The 22,627-nt window shown below is 45.3% G+C and overlaps 1 protein-coding gene across 1 annotated transcript in view; it reads right to left on the minus strand.

Annotated features, from left to right (window-relative positions):
* FBLN5 (fibulin 5) overlaps nt 1-22,627 on the minus strand; it is a 67,655-nt gene that overhangs the window by 19,877 nt on the left and 25,151 nt on the right. Inside the window, exons 5-6 of the mRNA XM_039884038.1 lie at nt 4,298-4,420; nt 1,377-1,493 (exon numbers count right to left, since the gene is read on the minus strand). Of these exons, the coding sequence (XP_039739972.1) occupies nt 1,377-1,493; nt 4,298-4,420 (240 nt within the window). The remainder of the gene's footprint in view (nt 1-1,376; nt 1,494-4,297; nt 4,421-22,627) is intronic.

Raw genomic sequence — 22,627 nt, forward strand, 5'->3', positions numbered from 1 at the left:
GGCCTCAAGGACACATGGGACTTTTGGCTCTGCTGTGCCTGGCTGTTCCTCAAGAGGTGTCGGGTACACCAAGCAGCCAGCCTCTGGAGGAAAACCTGGGCTGGCACCTCTAACCTCCGGCCTTGGCATGGAGAAGCCTGCCTTTGCCCTAAGCCACTTATCGCAGTGGCAAGGGAGCCAGGCGCCTGCTCCCTGCTCCAGTGGGTCGGAAAGGCCCTGCTCTGTCAGCTCCCTCAACCTCCCAGCCTGGCCTCTGCTCTCAGAAGAAACTGACCTCTCCGGGCAAGAGGAAAACAGTCGAGACTTCTTGGAACAATGAGCAGAACCAGCTTTGGAGGAGAGACTTGCAAAGAAGCCAGGATCAAACTCTTTAAGGCTGATGCCTTCCTGTTTATTCAATGATTTAGATACGATTAAACTAATGGAGACATAACATCCCCATCTAGCTGGCCAGGAGCCTGCCGGCCAGACCTCGAATGGTGTGACAAGGAAATGGGCCCTGCAAAACCCTGTGGCGGACTCCAGACAAAGACCTTGTTCTGAGTCTCCGGCACGGCCTCCACCCTGGACGGAGCAGCTGCCAGGGCCTGGAGGCCCGGGCCGAGGGGCCGGGGGTGGGGAGCCAGGGGCCGGGGGTGGGGAGCTGGAGGCCGGGCAGGACCTGCGCTAATTCCTTGAGTCTTAAGTCCCCCATTCATTTCCTGAGCAGAAGAAACCTTCATATGAAAACCGCAATAGGCACGTAGCTTGTTTTTCTTACTTATCAGTATTTGAAGTGATCATGTGAAAACGAGAAAATGCCTTCATTTCATTCTGATTACGGGGACTGCTAAGATTAGGGGAAGTTACCACCACCGCCAGACTCCTTGCTAAGTAACAGGCCCTCCCAACACAGGCTGAAGGGGAAAACGTAGTGAGAGGCATCGAAACTGCCCACGAAACCCCTGCTTAGCGTGTCCGTGTGTATTTCGCAATTCATCACGGGTCAGGAGTTCTTTTTGACTGACCCCTTCTTTGGGCCCCAGGAATTGAACTTAGGCTACAAGATATGCAAGCAAATTTCTGATTAGCCAAGAAAGCCACCAGGGTTCCTTCTGATCACAGACCGAGACAAGCAAACCCACGAAACCGTGAGCACCCGGCCGACGGATGGCCGTGCTCCTAATCTCGGCAGTACTCAGAGTCCTTTCTGACCCGTTTCCTACGGCCTCGGTTGGGGTCTCGGGTTTCTGTAAGCGATGGGGCTGAACACGCAGTGACGATGAGCAGGAAATCCCTTTGACGACAGCGTTTCCCACCAACTAAACTGTCAGGCTCCGAGGAAGACAGTATCTAGTGCTGCACACCGTGTTCCAGTTACTGGTCACATCACCTACCTTGGCAAGACCTTCCATCCTCGTTGAGGGTGAAGCCAGGGTTGCATGTACAGGAATAGGATCCAGGAACATTCGCACACAGCTGCTGACAGTAGCCATAGCGACATTCATCAATGTCTGGAAACAGAAATGCGAGCAAGGTGACATTTCCTCTCAATCGCCGATGCCACCCCCATCTCTTCTGGAGAGAGATCACGAAGGGACGTGAAAGGGAACTAACATGAAGACAGGACCTACTAAGCATCAGAGATGGCGACGCCCTCTGGTGTCCAAAGCTCAATCTCCCTACCATCCTCCCAACCCACCTCCGTCCTGCGAATACCTGAGCCTATCTCGAAAGCTATAGTAGAAATTTCTGCTTAGAGAGGGATGTTGGGTCAGATGGCCTCTAAGATTGTATCCAACATTAAGAGTCAACTCCAAGATTTTATATAGATGTTTCACTGCCCTGGGAAAGGACAGCTAGCTTCAAGTGTAAGAGGAATTCACAGCCTAACTCCAGCAGGCTCCTTGCCGGCTCCACTGACAATGAATACGTCCAGGTGTCAGAAATGAGATCATGTATAGGCCAGGATGAGCTAGATAGCACTACAGTCTGGAAACCCATGAAGCCAGTAACACAAAGACTCCAAAGTTCACCTTGGATCCCCTCCATGCACCAGAGCAGACATAAAACTCTGGATAAACACACTGCTTGCAAGCCCTGGCTGCCCTTTCCTGAGCAGCTCTGTGGAAAAATGGATCCATTGGCAGAGCCAGGCAATATGGCCTCCCTGCTGACATGTACCAGTCAGTGGAGAGCCCGATGTCATTGGGAAAGCACTTCCCAACCCCCAGGTAGATGGGCTGATGGGCTGGGGGATTCATTCCTGTGGGAAAGGAGGTCTTAAATGAAGCCTACAGGTACAGACAGAGTCCTCATCTATACAAGCACTGGCTGTGACCAACTAATCTAACTGTAATTGTAACTGGTTCTTATCACATCCTCACCTCCCCTAAACTAATCACATTCTCTCCCTCGTATCCTGGTTCCTTTGGAATCGGAGCTCATCCAGGGCTCTGGAGGCCAGCTCAGAACCTCAGTCTCTGTGCCTAGTTCCGACCACCTGCTGTCAGAAAGACCCTCACCTCCACCTTACCTACTGTTCAACCTTCCCCAGAAGCTGTGACCTGCCCTTGTGATTCTGTCTGATCTGAGTCCCAGCCACTTCTAACCTGGCCCATCCCACTGCCCACTGAGCAGTACGCAGCTCCTGCTGAGAAAGCACGAGGACTTGTGCAGTTGCTAGTCCTGACCTCTTCCCAGGGTGCACTTGGGCACATAGCCAAGGACAGAGAAGCAACAGGGAAAGGGGAGGGCATCCTCTGCCTAGGGGCACCTTAGAGGAAAGGCAGCCCCCAGCCCCTTACTTTTCTGCAAAAGCAATGCCTCCAAAAGTGCACAGAGCGGGTGGTAGACAGCTGTGGAACTTGTATTTTGAAAGAGAAAGTAGAGTTTGGCCAGGAGAGGGCGTGAGTTCAGACACGATTAAGAAAGGTCTTTACTTTGGATATGAAGTGTGAGCAGGCTGTGCATGTGGCACCACGTTAGACTCCCAGGAGCATCTGTCCCAGAGCTTCACGCTGTGTGGAGGACAACCACCCTCCCAGGTGGAGGAGTGTCCCAGTGGCTGGCCCTACCGCCTGTGTGATCCAGCCTGTGTCCCTGTCACCCGATCCTCTCTAGCACCCCCTTGTGGTGGAGAAAACTGGACTGAAAAACAGAAGACAGATTTTAGACCCAATTCACTTTGTCCAAAATGTCCCTCCTCTTTGAGTCTCAGTTTCCAACTCTATAAAAGTTGAATGACATAATATCTAACATCCCTTCCAGCTCTGAAATTCTACACATTAAGTTCCCGTACAAAGAACTCACTCACAATGAACTGCTTATGTTCAAAGCAGTGGCATCAAATTTTCCATAATAGCTGAGGTTGGTTAAAATGCATGGCGACCATCACACTCACAAATGCCCTGTGCGGCCAGCTCTTTGGGGCGTGCCTGGAAAGGAGAACCGAGCCAAGTCTAGGCCGGCTTATCAGGCCCCGAGGAGGCTGCAGACAGGGCTCTAGAGCCGACCTAAACTCAGTCTCAATCAAGAGAGACTTGGAAAAAGGGACCTTTCTCTTTTCTTTCCATGATGTTGTTTGGATTTATTTCTCAGCTCCTCCAGGACTGACTTTCAGGCAACAGAACAGTGTCTTAGAGAATTTAAACTGGCAGGGCTTTTCCAAGAAAACAGCATAGAAATCACACCCTAGAAATTGAAGTGACAGCTAGAGATTGCTGTGAATTCATTCACTTGGCTAGACCGAACACTGGAGAGGAAGAAAGGAAATAACCCTCCAGTGAAAATATACAGAGAGATCATATAGCAGATGCCAACTGCAAGGAACAAAATTCTCAGTTGGTGATCGCTGGCTCCGTAGCAATAAAAAGAAAAGGCCAGCTAGTGGGGTGGGTGTGGGGTGGCTATGTGGGGTGTGGGGAGGAGACGGTGTTAGCTCAGAATCTACTGATGCACGTTTGCGACTTGGAACTTTTCTGTGACGAAGCAAAGTGTTCCCTTACTGTGATTTCTAACTGGGAGAGAATAACCCCCACCTCTATCGTTTTCCTGCCTTGGATATAAACTTCCTGAAGAAAGAAGGTGTAGGTAAGATTAAACATGAACCCTTAAAAAAATACATTCAAAAATTCTAATATTGACATGATGGTGACAGTAACAACTGATTTTAAAAGGTGGTGATAGACGTAAACCTCAAGAGCCTTGCACCTCCCCCTACTCCAAAGAAAAGCCCACCCAGCTATGCCCACATTTCATAATACCCCTGGCAGCCATTAACTTCCAAGAGTTTCCATGGGCCCCAGAGAGCTGTTACCTAAGCACTGGCCTTCCAGAAGCCAGTAGCCATCCGTGCAGGAGCAGGTGTACCCTCCTTCGGTGTTGATGCAGATCTGGGTAGGATTGCATTGGTGGGAATCCGTTGCACACTCGTCCACATCTGTAACACAGACATAGTCCAAAGAATGTTACCCGCATCTATTTAGGGCCCTGGAGCCACCAGAAGTGCCGGCTGCTTGCTTGTCCGGCTGAGAGCTGTTGATAGTGTCCCTGGGTTATATCCAAGAGGTTGGAGGCACTTCTCTGATGGGTACCACTGGGAGAGACTGGCCGTACTGGAGGGGGCACAGCTAGTCTGCTCCCCAGAAATCCACGAAGGGAAATAGCCAAGAAGAGAACAGACATGCTTAAGCACTCTTCTGCCATCCTGTCCCATCATTTTCTCAAAGCGGGTCGCCCGGATAATACCCGTTACTTGATTTTTTGTCTGATCCACTCACGTGTTAAAAAGGGGTCTTCTCTGTACCTACTGTGTGCACAGAGCTATGATAAACCCCTCTGAGAACACAATAGACGAAAAAGAAATGTCACCTGCCAAAGGAAGCTTGTATTCAAGTCCCGGGGTTGGATCCATCCATGAAAACCTTTCGGCCGGGGGTTCCTGCCCCTTGCGAGGCTTCACGGAGCCGTCCAGTCTTCCCTCCTGCGGCTGATCTCCTGCCGCCTGCTCCCCACACTCGGGTTTTCTATGCTACCACGTGTACATCTCCGTCTCCCTGGCGGCGCACAGGTACCAGCATCCAAGTTGGTCCCGTCTTAATTGAGTTTCAAAGCATAAAGACCAAGCCATAGCCACGGTCATATTTCTCAAGATATCTGATGTACACATTCAGCACTCAAAAGTGTTTGTTTCAACTGTAACGAATCCTTCGTCCCTTTATCCCCACACTGTCTTAGGGAGAGCACTCAGAATCCTATAACGGGACCTCCTGACACCACACTCTCACTTCGACCCAAAGCCCTGGATCCACCTGGCGCAACGCCGACGCCCTTCCTCCTGTCAGTCCTACCCCCTCCATCTACACCTCTCACCCCTGTAGTCGGAGTTCGCTCACCTACACTGCCTCCCCTGCAGTTGGAAATAACATTAAAAGCTGCAATTCACTGAGCTTGTATAGTGTGCCCGACACTCTCTTATGTATTTATTCTCACAAGCACCCTATATTTGGGCTCATGATCCCCATCTTACAGATGGGAAAACTGTCTGAAGGAGCTAATTAAGCATCAAGCTGAGAGCCAAGCCCAGGCCTCCCTGCCTGCCTGACTCCAAGTCCACTCTGTGCAGGAATGACAGGTCACACCGCCTGGGACCCAGCGAGTTCAGGAGGGAGCCGGCTGCCCTGGCAGAGGAGAGAGGGCTTTTGCTGCCTCTTCCTGCTCCTCCTGAAAAACTAACTGCCTCTTGACATTACACATTGCAGACTGGTGGAGGTGGGGGGAACCTAGGGCCCCAGAGCGTAAGCTCCTGGAGGACAGGGTCTTTTGTAACACAGGCCTTTTCGGCTACATGCTCAGGAAGCAAGCACAACTGATTCAATGAAACATTCGGCCAGGAAGCAATGGTCTCTTGGGTTCAAGTGACACCAGCACGATCTGCCACCCACCAGCAGCAGCACCAACAAAACCGATCAATTCCCACCCCCAAATAACCAGGTGCCTGGCATGGTGTGGAACCAGCCTTCTATCCTCTAAACATGGACAGCCTCCAAGACCCTGGTTCCAAGGTGGCGGCCGCCTCTGCTCCACCCCGACACGCTTACGAGATATGGCCTTGGTGGCAAAGACCCAGCCTGTTCTCAGCTGCAAGAGCGCCTGCCTCTGCCCTCGGTCTCCCCTCCACCCCAGCTCGGCCCACCCAGCAGAGCCTCCCAGGGGAACCGGTGAATAATGCCTGGCCAGCAGCCGCGCCTGCTCAAGTCCACGTCAAAGCCTAGGATAATAAATAATGCTACTATCGGCCAGCACATATTTACATTTTTCCGGAGGCAAGTGATGGATGGCAATTGTACCCTGGGAACAACGTTGCCTTAGGAATTTGTGCTCTTTTTCCTGCCTCGGGGGGAATGAAGGGTGAGGGAGACCCAAGGCGAGAAGGGCCTTAGACGGCCTCAGTGGTAGCAAGTTCCCAAGACTCTGTGTTTGTGTAACTAACACGCACACAATGTGCCTACGGAACCCCACAGAGAGAAACCAAACACTGTGAGCAGACCAGACTGGCCTCAGAAGGACGTGTGGGGCCTCAATGAGCACACACGTGGGTATGCACACACACGCACACAGGCACGGGCAAACTATTCAAACCTAGAAACAAAATCTTTAAAGTTCGTTTTTTAAAAAACTCCACCACTTTTCACTGTGGTAAAGAATTAACTCGGTTATACTGCATTTCTACTGATGTACGTTCAAAAAACTAAATTTTTAAATTCCGCCGATTGAATGGATTGTCAATATAAATGTATTTTGAGAACTCAAGACCCTGGAGTTAGAAATGGGGGCGGCGGGTGCGGAAATGTGTCCCATCTTTATATTCTCAAAATACACCTGGTATAATGCCGTGTCCGTAGTCAAAGTTCAATAACTGCTTGGTGAATGAATGAATGAATGAATGAACACGTGAACAGCAAACATTAATGTCTTTACATCCACAGATTCGTTTTTCCCAGCCAGCTTGCTGACAAGACCACTTTGGTGTGTGGCCTTTAAACACAACCAGCCCCACTGAAACCACTGTCAGCCCACATACCTGGAGGAGCTGAGCCGGAAGTGTCCACACCGCGGATTCCACGCAGGGCTCAAAGACCCGTCGCGCGTTCCAGCTCACAGCCGAATTGCTTACATTAAATACATTTGACTTAAATAACAGAAGGAAAAATACATTGAATCACTCCAAGGACATTCTTTGGCAAAGCATCCTTTTCTGCATCAGTGGAAAGTACAAGTGACGGCAACCTGAGTAAGTGCCGTTATCCTCGGACGATGCCGTGTCTGCTATTTCTTTTCCTTTTCTGTGTGATATTTGGGAAGAGTCTCCCAAGAGAAAAAAAATGCTGGGTTCGTTCAGTCATTTCTTCACTCATTCACGTATTCATTCTTTATGTTCGACTGCGCGCGTGTGTGTCCACCCAACCCACCAGGCCATTTGGGAGAGCTGGCGTGGAGCACTGTCCCTCTGTATCGGTCCCCGAAGCAGACTTCACTGAGAGTCATTCTGCCAGCTCCCAGCCTCCCTCCTGGAAGCCGTGGCCCTGGGCGGCTGCCTGGGCACTTGGAGGGTTCCCCCACAGCAACCATGGCTCTGTCCCCAGGTGGGGCAGCGTCCATTGCTGTCCAGGCAACCAGTGCCCTGGCAACAGAAGGAAACCACTCCCGACTCCTCCAGAACCTGGCAGCAGATCAAAGCCCAACGCTGCCCCTGCCCCGGAGAAAATCATCCTCCGCGCAGAGTGCCACCGCACTGCTGACCTCTGCAGCTTCGTCTGAGCTGTCACTCCTTCCTTCAGATGTCCTTTCAGTTTAACAGGTTCACAATCTGAAACAACTGCTCGCTTAGGAAAGTCATCAAAACCAGTCAGCCCCATCCGCGACGCCCTCCCAGGAGGCCACAGGCAGCAGTGGGCTCCCAAGCCTCACGACAGCAGGCCACACATTAGGGATACCTGTGGAGGATGTCATACCACTAGCTGGGTCCACGTGCCCAGCCACGTCCCCTTGGGCAGATACCTGAAGGCAGGGTGAATAAAAAATGTCCCCCAAGTCCAGTCGAAATCTCTCAGAGGCACCAGATGGAGGAAATGGCCCCAAGTCATCTGACTATACCACCCAACAACCCGGGACAACAAAACAAATGGAATCTTCCAGGCTGACTCGAAGGACCGCGTGGGGAGGGCCGCAGCCACAAAGCTGCTGGACATTCTACTAATTATTATATAAACTAATTATTATATAAAAATCTCTACCAGTAGGTATAACAGACTTAATGTGCTGACATAAATATGCGTAATAAATATGTTTGACTATAAACAATATGCATATATGTTATATTTGAATGTACATATTACACATATAGACATGAATTTACCCTTCATCATTTATTCCTGTAGGTTAAAGGGAAAATATGTAAACTGCTTTTATAACACTAATTCTGATTGAAATAAAGTAACCTTCAAAAACTGTAAAACAAAACGAAACAAAGCAAAAGCTAATGACGCCCCGTGCTCGTAGGAAGAACATTTCCTAGGCCATTCTCCCAGCACCAAAGCGTGAGAGCTAAAAAAAAAAACACCCGTGGGCTGAAACTCCCCACAAAGGGCTGGTGGGTTAAAAAAATAATAAGAAGAAGAATTTTAGGGGCAGACAGAACTGGGCGGGAACCCAGGCTCCTGCACTTCATAACTAGATGTTATTGATCAAGTTCATTACTCTCTTGTATCCTCAGGTGTCTTGCAAAATAGAGCTACTAAATTAAGAATTTTGAGAGTTAGTAAATTAACGTGTTCACAGGTCCCATTATCACTGCCTGGCACACAGCAGGTGCCCAGGAAGTTTTGTTCCCTGGGTTGGTGAGATGTTGTTTCCAGCAGCTGTGAAAGACAGGGGCATCTTGACTTCTGCCTCTCGCAGGGATTCACCAAAATCACCGAGACGACGGCACTGGGCTGTCAGGCGTGGTTAGTTCCATGGTTCAACCACAGCCAGAGCCACAGACTTCTTGGCCTAGAGCTCCAGACACGTGCCAGGAGATCGAAAGAAGAGGTGCTCAAAGGGAGGGAGCATTCATTCCTTCACGGGGCCTTGGTATCCACCTCTGCACTTTGGCACCTACGGGTCCATAACTGCAGACGCCCGAAAGCCGAAGCGGACGCACACGCTCCCGAACCCAACAGCCAAATATGACCACCCTTTGCGTAGTCTACGATTCTTTCCTCTTCTTGAGTCTTCTCTTCTCCAACACTGTGAATAGCGAAGGGCTGACTTCGTGAGGCCGTGTGCACGACCTCAGCTGAATGTCTCTGCTCCTCTGTGAGAAGGCCCATCAGCCACAGAGAAACATTCTCACTGGGTGACACTGGGAGAAACTGTCCCAAAGTATTCGGAGGGCTACACCTTTCCAAGGCCTGCACTGGTCCTTTTTTGGAAACGGCAAAAAATCATTTCCTTGGTAGTAAATTTTTACCCAGTGAAACAACATGTTTTCCCAGCCCGTTTTTGTTCCTTCCTCGCTCAAGCTAATGGGGCTTGATAAGAAAGAAGAAAATAACAATGGCACATTCCTACGTCTCCGATTGAAGCCAGTTTCAGGCCTGCTGCTGAGCTGGGTCGGTGCCATTTTTCAGCAAGACAAACCCAGCCAAGGCTGGAAGCTACACAGGGCCGACTTCCCAAACACCTGCTTAATTAAAGATCTCAGCGTTTGAGAACTCGCTTGTTGAATCCCCAGGACATCTGCACTCCATGTGTCTGTGGGTCCTGAGCAGTCGTTACGAACCAGATCTTTGTGTGTTTACGGCCCTTTTCCCCATGCTTGATACTAAGCGTCGGCTACAAAGCTTGCTTGCTCATTTTGTTCCTCCTGTTAGGCAACAAATATGTGGTCCGTTTTCCAAACAACAAAAAATCCTTTTGTCTTAAGAGACACCAGCCGGAATGCAGGGTCCAGCCTCTCCAGGAATTCTGTTTTTCTATCCACAAAGTGAGAGCTTAGAGGAGAGTTCTGAAAGGCCCCTTCTAGCTCGGACCTGCTACGGCAACAAACTATGCAACTGATGGGGATCACATTGCTTGGTCCTTAAGTAATGATTTTCATCCAGAGTGCTTGGTAAACATCCGCCCATTCTAGTTGCTTTTAAACCTGGCCATGAACTGGCCAAGCCCATTCGACTTTTGCCCATGTGTGAATGGTCCCCGTAGTTGTGGTGGGGGGCGGGGGGAATGATAGATGTATTCCTTCTTGAGTGCCATACACTAAGATGTCCTGAGAGGCAGAGGACAAGGCTGCTTTTTGCCAATCTAGACATGGGTCTTTTGACTTAAAGGGCATGAGGCTCGGGCCATTACTGTGACTGTGAAGCAAATAAATGGACCATCCCTTTTGAAGGGAGTATTCGAAAGCACAGCCTATAAAGGCTATAGCTCTCGAAACCTGTCAACTCCCTGCAGGCTGCTCCTCCACCCCCGGGAGCCTGTTCGCCCCCACATCCTGACCTCCATGTTCTCTCATCCTCCCTGCCATGGTCTGTGACCTCCTTGTCCCCAACTGGTGCCATCTCAGTTAATGGCGTCACGGTTTCTCAGTGACACCAGGCTAGAAACCACGGTTCTCCTTAAATCCTTCCCCCGACACCCTACATTTATGCCATTTTCCTTCTGAAAATCACACAAATTCCCCTTTACGCCCCCCCCCCCCCACTGTCGAAGACACCAAGGCCTCACTGTCTTTTCTCTAAATGATTGTCATAACTTCATTACTAGTCCTCCAGCCTCCAGGCTTTCTCCCCGAAAGGACAAGAAACACAGCTTCAGCCATCCAAGACAGAAAAAAGATCGCGTGTCTCTACTACTCAGAATTGTGTGTCTCTTCTTTAGAAAATTCATAGCTTTCCTTCATACCTTGGCCACACAGCACCTCAAGCCTACCTTTCTACTCAGACATGTGCTAAAGCACAGCTACTATGAAGCACTTCTCATTGTAGTACCTGGTTTGTTGTGTATGGCTCCGTCTCTCTCCACTAAACCATCCGTGTCTTCAAAACAGGAAATGGGTCTTGTTCACATGTCTGTCCTAAGCACTTAACACAATGCCTGGCATGACAGAAAACTTCATTCTTGAACTTTTCTGAAGGCCAGAGGGGAAAGGCAGTTAAGCCCCATGACATCAGAAGAAACTAGTTTAGCCACTCACCTCTTCTGTGGCCCCAGAGCTCATTCCTGTGAGGTGAAGGTTACCTGGCAAACATTTGCTCGCAGTTCTGGCCCAGCAGCACCTCAGACTCCAGCTGGTAGTGTCTGGAGGCTTATTCCCATCCTAGCCTTTGCCCAGGGCAGATTTGAGAATGTCCTCACCTCCAAAAGCCTTGACACAACACGTATTTGGCCTGATGGAGTAAGTTATGTTTCCTCTTTCTTCCCAGAGAGCCAGACATTCTGGATGAGGAAGAAATTTTTCTCAACAATCATCGGAGGGAGGAACAACATAGGAAGGGAAAGATACACCTTCTGCCTGGCCTGCAAGGGGCATCCATGGGACCTCTTAGGCATGACCAGGAAATCCAATCCATTCTTCAGACTCGACACAAAACCCGCAGCCTGGTTCTGGCTGTGAGAATCCCCAGGTGTGCAAATTCACTGTGAGGAATCAGTCAGCCCATCGGTGGTGACAAACATTACCTGGCACTCACTCTCGGGGCGCGATAATGAAATCTGCATGTGTTCTCTTCCCCACCCCTGCAGTCAGAGGCCCTGCCACCTCTTCTGACTCTATCACTAACTAACCGGGGTCACCCAGTGTATGTCATTGACCTTCTGCATCGGCCTCTTGTCTCTGAAATGGGGCTACCATCACCTGCCCTCCCAGGGCTTACGGGCTGGTGGGGAAGACAGGTGTTGAGCACGAATGTGTGGAAGGCACTGCAGAAGGCTGTGAGGACACACGACTGCCAGTGTCCCAGATCTGGGAGAGGAGGGCAGGTCTCGACACTGGACAGTGACGTAGGGAAACAGTTCCTTCATGTACACCCATTCCTGGAACCCGAAGCGTCTTAGGAAAAGGGAGAGAAGTGACAGATGGCGCCTTCAACATAACAGTTATAAAAAAAAAAAAAAACAGGCCAGCAGGTGAAGAAGAATATGAATATTTCATCCTGAGACCCGCCCACTGTGCTGGACTCCTGTCCTGCCTTGGCTCCTCCTTCCTGTTATAGCTCAAAGCTCCCTGCACCCCATTGCTAGCAGACGACCCCCGCGTATCCGAGAATAACTGTTGAAGCTACAGCTCAAGAGGAGCTGAAACCTCAGGAGACGGTAAGAAGAGGTGAAAAGCATGTGGGGACCGCGGCGGTGGGGAGAGGATGCCAGAGAGAGAGCGAGTCCTCGGGATGCTGTCTCCTGGCTGGGGGGTGCCGCGTGTCCTGAGCGTCTAGAAGCCTCGCCCCACCCCCCGCCCCCCCCCACCTCACCCCTCCCCGCCAAACAGCACAGGGCTGACACAGCCATGTCCTGTTCCCTACCACACTTTGGACTTGGTAAGAGTTGGATTATATCACTTGAACCTAAAATAAATATTTGAACTGATTAAAGACTTTTCAGGATTGCGTGTTTACCTAGCTGATGGAACAGGGACTGCCTTTTTCCGTCCACCCCTCTGTGGTCACTAGCGGACTCCTGGAGAGGTGAAGGAGTCACATGTGGGGCCAACCACGCTAGCCCCCGTCCCCCACCACGCAGAGCCCAGTGCGCGAGTCCCCGTGCCAATAACACAGCTTCAGGATTCACTGATGCTGCACACATTCACCACGAGCCACGACTGCTGTAGGTACTAGGGAGTCAAAGATAAATGACACGTAAGCCATGTCTCTTTATAGTCTAGTAGAGAACAGATAAGGGACCAGATCATCCCAATTCAGTGTGGTAAGGGCCATGCTGGAGAGAAGAATGCGGACGCTTCCAGGAGAAATCTAGATGGATGATGGGGCAGGGGCTGCTACAATTGGATATTGTCCTCTAATATCCATTCTTCCAACTAAAGACTGCTTTGCAGCTTCCCTTACAATGAAACGTGGCTATGTGAATAGATTCTGGCCATTGGAATGTAAGTAAAAGTAATGTGTAACAATTTCTGGGTCATGCTTTAAAAAAGAACGACTGTGTGGTCCCATTGTCATTTCTCTTTTCCTACTGAGTGGGATGCAGGTGTGATGGTGAGAGCTGGAGCAGCCATCTTGGATCCAGAGGTGAAAGCCGCACATTGAGTTTGGTTAAGCCACCCTACTAGCCCTGAACTACCTTCCTTGGGACTATACCATGAGAGAATAATAAAATTCTTTCTCATCTAAACCAGTGGGTCGAAGGTCTCTTTGTTATAGCAGCTTAGCTTATAACAGAATACACATGAATGGGAGTCAGCCAAAAGAAGTAGGTGGAGGGAGTCATGTGTACAGGCATGAGAGGCACAGCACATTCAGGGAGCCGAGAGCTGTTAACACGAGCAGACCTGTGTGAGTGAGCACATAGGGAAGGAAGCTCATTTGTAAAATTGTCGTGTGCCAAGCGAAGGAAGCTGGAGGAGGAAGGGATGGAGAATGCAGGCAGAAAGAACTGGAAAGGTGGAAAGAAAGAAAAAAATGAAGCAACAGTGTGGAAGGAGAGAGAGAAGAGAGGAAGGATAAAACACAGCCATCCTCTCCTGCATGCGGGAACTTGTATCAGTTCTCAGTTTTAAGAATTGTTTTCTTCAGTGGCCCCCACAAAAGTCCTAGCCCTTTGCAATTCAGCAAAAATTAGAATGAAGTTTATGTTTTGATGAGCTCTCCGAGTTAATGTCAATCAGAACAATGTGACTTTCATTTTTTTAAAAAGCCACAATAAGGTGAGACCCCCAAATTTAACAATTTTGACAATCAGGGTCAAAAGTCTGCTCAATTGGGCTGCAAATAAATGCCTTTTTGGTAAGACTTAGTAGCAGTAGTGAAGGAAATTCTAATAAAAAAAAATGGAAACAAATGGCCCAGGGCACCTCCCCAGTGATCACCACATTTCTCTATGCTCCTCTGCCACAGACTTCCTGGGAGTTGTCATCTCCAGTCACCGCTCTGCCTCTGTGCCTCCTACTCTCTCTTGAACCCATTCCAATCAGGCTTCCATGTCTTCTATTCTACTGAGGCCTCTCTGGTCAAGGTCGCCAGTGACCTCCACAATGTCAAATCCAATGAATGGTTCAGTCTTCATCCTTCACTACTCCCAACAGCATTTGGCACAGTCATTCTCTCCCTTCTTCTTTAAAGACTTTCTTCATCGGGTTCCCATGATCCCACCCTCTGTCACGTCCATCAACAGATAAATAAATAAACAAAATCTGATACATATATCGCAGATATACAAAACAGGATACTATTCAGCCTTTAAAAAGAAGGAAATTCTGACACATGACACAACATGGATGAATTTTGAAGACATCATACTAAGTGAAATAAGCCAGTCACCAAAAAAAAAAAATTTTTTTTTTATATGATTTCACTCATGAGAGTTATCTAGAGTAGTCAAACTCATAGAGATGGAAAATAGAATGGCGGTCGCCAGAGTCTGGGAGGAGAGGAGAATGAGCAGTTAGTGTTTAATGGGTATAGAACTTCGGTTTTGCAAGAGGAAAAAGTTCCGGAGGTTGGTTGCACAATATGAATGTACCTAATACTACTGAACTGGACCCTTAAAAATGGTTAAGTGGTAAATTTCATGGTATTTTGTTTTTACCACAATAAAAAGAGTTAACACCTGTAAATCAAATCATATTTCCTCATTGAATTCCATTCTAAATTTCATGACTTGTTCCTATCCAGAAATACAATTGGCCTGTGATCTGAAACAAAATCCCAGCATCCTGCACTCCTAAAGATCTTAATTCTCTGCCCAAACAGCCCACACTCCTCTGCAGCCCCGTTCTCCACAAAGGAATTAAGTAAAGAATCAGGAAGAAAAGGGATGTGGGGAAGAAAGATGAAGGCGTAGAAGGGATAGGGAGGAGGGAAGGAGGGAAGGAGGGAAGCAGGAACAAAGAGATCTGGGCTACAGGCATCTTGTGCTTCTAGTAACATGGTTCAAAGGCCACACAGGCTGGCGGAAATGCAGACTTTAGAGTCAGACCTTTTTCCAATCCTGTTGCCACTATTTTTTTGTTGTTGTTGTTAGCTGTGTGATTTTAAACGAGTTTTTGTCATTGTTATTAATGTTTGTTTTTAGCCATTCAAGGCCTTAGTTTCTTCGTTTGTAAAAGGAGCTAGCGATAGTATATAACTCATGGGTTTTGTGAGGATCCTTATCAATAGTTTAAATCTTGCCTGGCACAGAAATGGCCCTCAGTCAAGGTTACAGCTTCATGTTAAGAAGGAGGAGAAATAAGAAAAGGAAGAGAGGGAAGGAACAGAGTGGGAAACTCACCCCCCAAAAGAAGATAAAAAAGAAGGGGCTGAAAGCCAACTTCTAGTTCAGAATCTTCCACTAGTTCAATGGTGGCTTTCAGATAAGTCTTTCTCAGCCCGTTTCCTCCTCTGAAAAATGAGGTCTGAGGTCTGTTCTCTGTCAGGAAAGGTTGATGAATCTGAATCCTCTGTGCTCCAGATGAGTTTCCTACCCTCATCGCTCACGGTCTACACCACCTAGACAGGGCTAAGGAGGCCCTCTGGAGGACACAAGAGGAAAGACATAAACATGGCTGGGAGATGCCCACGATTTTGCCTCTGCACTGAAAACGAGGACATGACCTTGTAGACCAGACTATTATAAGATAGGGAGAAAACGTAAAATAAGAGGGTGACCTGAATGAGACTTTACCTGATTCCACTTTAAAAAGTATTGGGGAGCACAATTAAGTTATTTTCTACTGTCTGTCTGTTCAGCCTCCTGTCAAGTGTCTACTACAATATATAAACATTGTTATAATATATGATCATTGCTCCAGTATATGAACATTGTTATACTATATGAATGTTGTTGCAGTATATGAATGTTGTTATAATGTATAAACATTGCCACCTCTCTTGAGATTTACTCTGAAATAAGAAATGTTCTAATATTTCCCTCTGGCCCTCTTTCACGACCTGTTTAATAGACATCTTTAAAAGGTGCTTCTCGGGGGCTTAGGAAAAGACAGAGAAGCTAATGAATCACACTTTTCTCTTTCATATGCCCCAAAGATATTAATTCAAAAAGGAGAAAATGTACTCATCAAAATAAAGACTTTATTTATTCATTCACTAATTTAGCCAATATGTATTAACTAGTGCAGAATGGATGTATTTTTCATTCTTTGTCTTCGAATGCTCTTTACAAGCAGAATTCAGTCGAATGTTTTTATCTACCTTTATAAGCTCTTAGGCAAGTCTAAAGTGTTACCATCCTATTATTGTAAGTGATAAAAATGAGGTGCTGATGGTTAGTATATAGAACAAAAAGTACAGATCAGGAACTTAAACTAGCCTCACCACTAACTAGGTTTTTGTCAGTTTTCCTATATTTTAAATGGGGGTTTTCGTGCCTTATTACGTTCAGGGCTTCAATGAGATAAGAGTTTCCTTTGGAGGAAATGCCACTTTATGTGTATTCTTAGAGACTGTTGCCATTACAGAAGAAATACTTTTCTCCAGGTCATAGAAGAAATAAGTGGAAAGCAATGAGCTAATTCTATCATATTTAAGACTGGGTCTGACAGTCTCATACCACCTGTTTTACAAGCAGCCTCTCACCCACCTAGTCAGTGTCTGCTTCCCAGGCCAAAGGAGAAGGGGGTGAGCCAGATAGAAGACAATTTTGGAGCCAGATAGAAGACAATTATATTACTGATGCTCATTTGCAAGGCTATTTTGGAATATGATGTAGCTGGCAGGATTGAAGAACTTGGCTGAGCAGAAAGAGACAATTCTTCTAATGCCTGGTCACTAGACATTCATTCATCTGTCATTCATTAGATCAGCAAACATTTACCAAATAACTTCCACATTCTTGGCATTATGCTAAGCACTGTAGATACCAGAGTGAACAAATCATGTTCCAAACACATTGCACAGAATCAGTATCACGCAGATCATATTCCCTGGTGATAATGCCGTTAACTAAAGAAATCAATAACAAAAAGATAAACCTCCGTAAATGTGTAAAATTTTTGAACTCATCACTAAATAAATCATGAACCACGAGAAGTAATCATAATAAATCAGAAAATTCTTAGAACTTAATGACAATGAAAATACTGCATATCCAAACTCACAGAGAGAAATATACAGTCTTAAATGTTAATATTAGGACAGAAGAAAGCTTTAAAATGAATGAGTTAGGCATTCAGTTTAAGACATTATGGAAGAAACAAAGAAATCCAAAAAATTAGAAGAGGTAATAAAAGAGCAGAAATTAATGAAATAAAAATCAAAAAAGCAAAAAAGAAACAAATCAACAAAGCCAAAAACTGGTTTTTTAAAAATAGCTAATAAAATGGATATGATTTTAACATTTTTTAAAAAAGAGCACAACAATGTTAGGAATGAGAATGCCAACAGAATTACAGATTTAGCAGAGATTTAAAAGATAATACAAAGAATGGCTATGAAAAAGTTTGTGGAAATTAATATAAAAACTTAAATAAATTCTTAGAAAAACATAACTTTGCAAAACCAAACCGAGGAGTAAAATTGTCCAAATAGTCCCATAACTATTAAATCAATTATATCAATAGCTAAAAATCTTCCCACACGTACAAAAAAAAAATCCTAAACATCTATGATCTTATAGACAAATTCCAATAAACTTTCCATGACTAGGTCATTCTAGCCTTCTAGAAAATAGAAAAGAATATCTCACTGTATCAATCTAATATGTTGATACCAAACACAGCAGAAGCAATTTTTTAAAAGAAATGTGACAGGCAATTTTAATATATAGACATAGATGAAAAAAATCCTAAACAAAATATTAGCCAAACAAATCCAGCAGTATATTTTAAACAAATTATAATACATCATGACTAAGTTATCCTAGGAATAAATAAAAGGTGGTTTAATAAGAAAATCTATTAATGTAATTCCCCACATAAGCATATTTTTAATTTTTTTTTAATAAAACTCAACAAAACGCATTCGTAATGAGAAAACGTTAGATGCAGTCCTTTTACCATGAGGAAAAAGACAAGGTTGCCCACTGCCACCTCCTATACTCAATATTACTCTAGAGGTACCGGCCAGAGCAATAAGACATGAAAAGGTATAAAAATTAGAGAAGAAACAAAACTCTCATTATTCACAGATACTGTGATTGTCAGAATAACCCCCAAAATTCTATAGACTAAGTATTGGAAGTAAAAGAGAATTTCACAAACCAGCAGGATATGAGATCAATATTCAAAAATAAATTGTATTTTAGACACTAGCAACTAAAGGAACACTGAGTTTTTTAAAAGACACTATTAATATAGCAACAAAAAATAAGCTTCCTAGAAATAAACCTAGACAAAGATTGCAAGACTTGTTTGGAGAAAATTATAAAACTTTAGTGAAAGATATTCAAAGAAGACTTTAAAAAGGGAAGGAATTTAGCATTCAAGGATGTATACACAATAAAATTAAGATACCAGTTTTCTTCAAATTTACCTAAAGACTCAATGAATTACAACCAAAATCTCAACAGGGTTTGTTTGTTTATTTGTTTGTTTGTTTTAAGGCACTAGGCCCAAGAATAACCAAGACACTCCTGAAGAAGAAAGTAAAGGAACCCAACTTATTTAATAGGACTTATTATAAAGCTATACTAATTAACACTGAGCGGCGCTGGTGCACAAATTAACAATGGGAAAGAATAGAGAATAGGAAGATACACCACAGATGTTGACACTTGATGGTTAAGCTAGAGGGCGTTACAGAGTAACAGAGAGAGAAGGGACTATACAATAAAAAGTGATGGGGTAACAGGTGATTATTTATACAGAGAAAAGTATAATTGGATTTATGCTCACCATGTACATGAATAAATCCCAAATAAATTCAAGATATACACATGAAAGTCAAAGTCTTAAAACTTTTAAAAGATAATATAAGAAAACGTATTTATGATCTCAGAGTAGGGAAGGATTTCTCAAATAAATCTCCACGAAAACACTAGCTACAAAAGAAAAGATTAATAAATTTAACTCCGTTAATTGGGAATGCCTGTTGCTCAAAAAACACTGTAAAGATACTGAAAAGATAAGCCACAAATTGGGAGACGATATTTGCAACCCATACAACTGAAAAAGGATTAGGATCTAGATATTGAAAGAATTCATACAAATCACAAGTATGATATAGAGAAACTAATAGAAAAATGGGTAAAAAATATGATCAGACTACTTCACAAAAGAGAAAAAACAAACGGCCAATAAATATATTAAAAGATGATTAACCTCATTAGTAACCTGGGAAATGCAATTAAGAATATGAGAAAAAAAAAATTTACAATTACCAGACTGGCAAAAATTAAGAAGTCTGTCAATACCAAGACTGTCAATCAACAGAGTCTTAATCATTGCTGATAAGTGTGTAAACTGGTATTCTGGAAAATGATAAATCATTATTTTGTAAAGGTGAAATTTCCATACCTATGGCACAACTATATGTCACCCAGAAGAAAATCATAGCATCATTCTTTGTAACAGCAAACACCTAAAACAATCCAAATGTCTTTTGATAAAAGAACGAATCAATAAATTGTGCTATCATGCAGTCTCACAGTGATAAAGTATACCAAAGCAAAAAGATAAACTACCGCTACACACGACAACATGGATGGGAATCTTAGAAACATAACACTGGATGAAACACACAAGTCTCAGAAGACCTTGGCAGAAAACACAGGATGCCGTGGTGGAGAAGCCCACAGGTTCTGAGGTTCAGTGCTGGGTTCTCCCATATGCATAGTTAATAAGCTTTTGGCTTACACATGTTACATATAATTTTGTGTATATATCAAATATTGCATAAGTTCTTTCCACAGTTCAGCTCGTGGTTTACTGAGACAGACTGACAACAGCTATAACACACTCGTAAATATTACAATGGAGTAATTTTTTAAAGTGCTCTGGAAACAATTAGTTCTGCAGATTTTATAGGAACTAAAGGCTCTACTATATCACTAATAATCCCGTGAGGTAGGCAGGACAGGAATTGTTACCTGCTTTTTATAGAAGCAAACACTGAGATTCAGAGAGTTGAAGACACTTGTCCAAGGTCACACAGCTAGTGAAGGGCTGAGCTGGGGTCTAACCCAGATAGCCTGGCCCTGGCCCTGAGGTTTTTCTATAGATGCTCGTCTATTAAACACTTGCAGGGAAGATTCTAATCTGTTTCTGATGCCTCAGCACAAAGTTCCGAGAATGATTCTGGTCAATTTTCAGAATAGTATTATTCAATTGCTTAAGATTTTCTCAGTCAGAAAGCAGTACGACCCTGGACCATCGTTCCATTTTCCATTTTAAAAGCTCTTAGAAGCTATCATGCACTTTGAAAGTGACCAGTGGGATTTTTATTTAGAGCAGAAATTAATTACTCTAATGCAACGTAACTTAGGGAGTATGTGGCTACATACAGCCATGCATCTTAGTGAGCACCTTCTAATGTCACATGCTTTGTATACCTTCCCTCTTTTAGTTCTCATGGGAAAAGAAAACTTATGAGCTAGGCATTATGGTCCCTTTACAGATAAGAAAACCAAGGCCATTCCCAAGAGTCACTATGATAAGGAAGAACCAAGCACTCTGCACACGTGAGTGGAGAGAGGTCGAGCGCTTGGCCAACTGCATCACCACGTTAAAATTAAACGGGCTCAGGGACATGCAGGTTTTGATGTGAGCTGATGATGATGGTGGTAAATAATTGCCATTCTTTTTTCTTTTATATTTTGTTTTTCCTAAGGACTGGATGAGAAAGACAGCAGCACAAACAAAGATTCAGACAAAGGCACTAGACATTTTTTCTCGAAGCGGAACATTGTAACAGTCTGACATTTCTATAAAGAGAATTTGTGGCATTACTTCTCTGGCAATTTTTAACAAAAAGAAGAATTAGTTGTCTTTGAGGTGCAGTGTGGGTACCTGTGTACTTGAGAACAGGTGGGTAGCAAAGATAACTGCCCCAGTCCCCTTCCTTCTTCCCTGGTGATTATCCTTCAGTGTCAGGAGGAGTGCACGTACAATGAGTCGGCTGCTGAGCACATCCTTCGTCATCTGTCAGTGTTGGCTCAGAACAAACTTATGGTCCTTCTGTTTCTTCTCTTTCCATGTGGAAGCTGGGATAGCTCTTGCCCACTCAACATCTAAACTCCCTTCATGTGTAATAGCACCCCAATCTTCCCGTGAGGAACCACCTTTCCCCAGCTCTCAGGCCATGTGTCCTAGGTAGCTTTAAACCCACTCCTGACCCCAGGGTTGGACTTGTGTTGTTGGCTTGGTAAGTCAAAGCCTACACGTTGCTGGTCAGTCATGAGAGCAGGGATTGGCATGTGACCCAAGCTGGTTACCACATCAAGGTATGCATAGAAATTCTAAAAGTATTATAAGGTACAACAGAGAGAGCAAAGATGATCGGTACACAAATTCAGGCATCCCAAACCCCTGCCAACCATCCCAAGAGCTCTTCCCGATTGACCCCAAAGGACTAATCACAGGCACACCTCTCTCCCAGGTGCCGATGTAGAAGCTTCACCAGAGGAAGTGAAAGTGGAAGGTGAGGGAACGTGTTTCAGAGCAAATCCTCAAATGAGTCTTCTCCTAGCAAGACGGGCGACTTGCCTTATCTGATAGTACATTCTTCATCCTCCATACAAAGTACTTTTAAATTATTAGCATTGTTTTTCAAAATCAGTCTGCCAAAACCCAGCCGTTTCTGCACAGTCAGGCTTTCCGGGGTGTGTGGCTCTGAATTCGTGGGAAGGACCCCTCACTTCGCTGAAATGGCTTTTGCAGTCCCAGACTTCCAGCCAAGAAACAAAGGGACAGAAGGTCACCGGCCTGGGGGTGGAGGGAGGAGTAGCCATAAAGTTGAGCCAGAAGAATGCCATTATTCAAGAAATGATTGAAGAGTTTCTTCAAGACTGGCCAAAGGAGTCATTCTCTTTGAACTCTGGGGGTTTAAGAATGCCGAGCACCCAGTTTGCAGATTCTTCCATTGACCCATTGTGGTCAAACAAGGAGAGAAGGGTAGAAAGAGCTCCTGAGCTTTATAAATCCAGGAGCTCATCTTTGTCGGTGATGAGTGCAAAGAATCCAAGGAAAAGCATGTTGCTGTTTTATTAACAGCCACATCTTCCTGTTTATCCAGCACTTATTACCCAACTTTCTTGGACAGCTGACCCATCGACAAGCCAACAAACATTATCGAACCCGCTCTGTGTGCAGGACGAGGAGGTAAGGGATATGAGAGCGATACAGATGCCTAAGACATGAGGCTTTAACACGTCGGGAGCACAGGTACGCTTCTAATTAGGTCCAAGGTAGAGAGATACCCTACCCGACCAAGAGATACCCGACCAAACAGAGGAACAAGCAGAGTGTGTTGGGAACTCAAAGCGAGTTGGAGAGGAAATG

This window comes from Pteropus medius, unplaced genomic scaffold (genome assembly GCF_902729225.1).
Source record: "Pteropus medius unplaced genomic scaffold, Ma_sr-lr_union100, whole genome shotgun sequence".
NCBI classification, from domain to species: Eukaryota; Metazoa; Chordata; class Mammalia; order Chiroptera; family Pteropodidae; genus Pteropus; species Pteropus medius.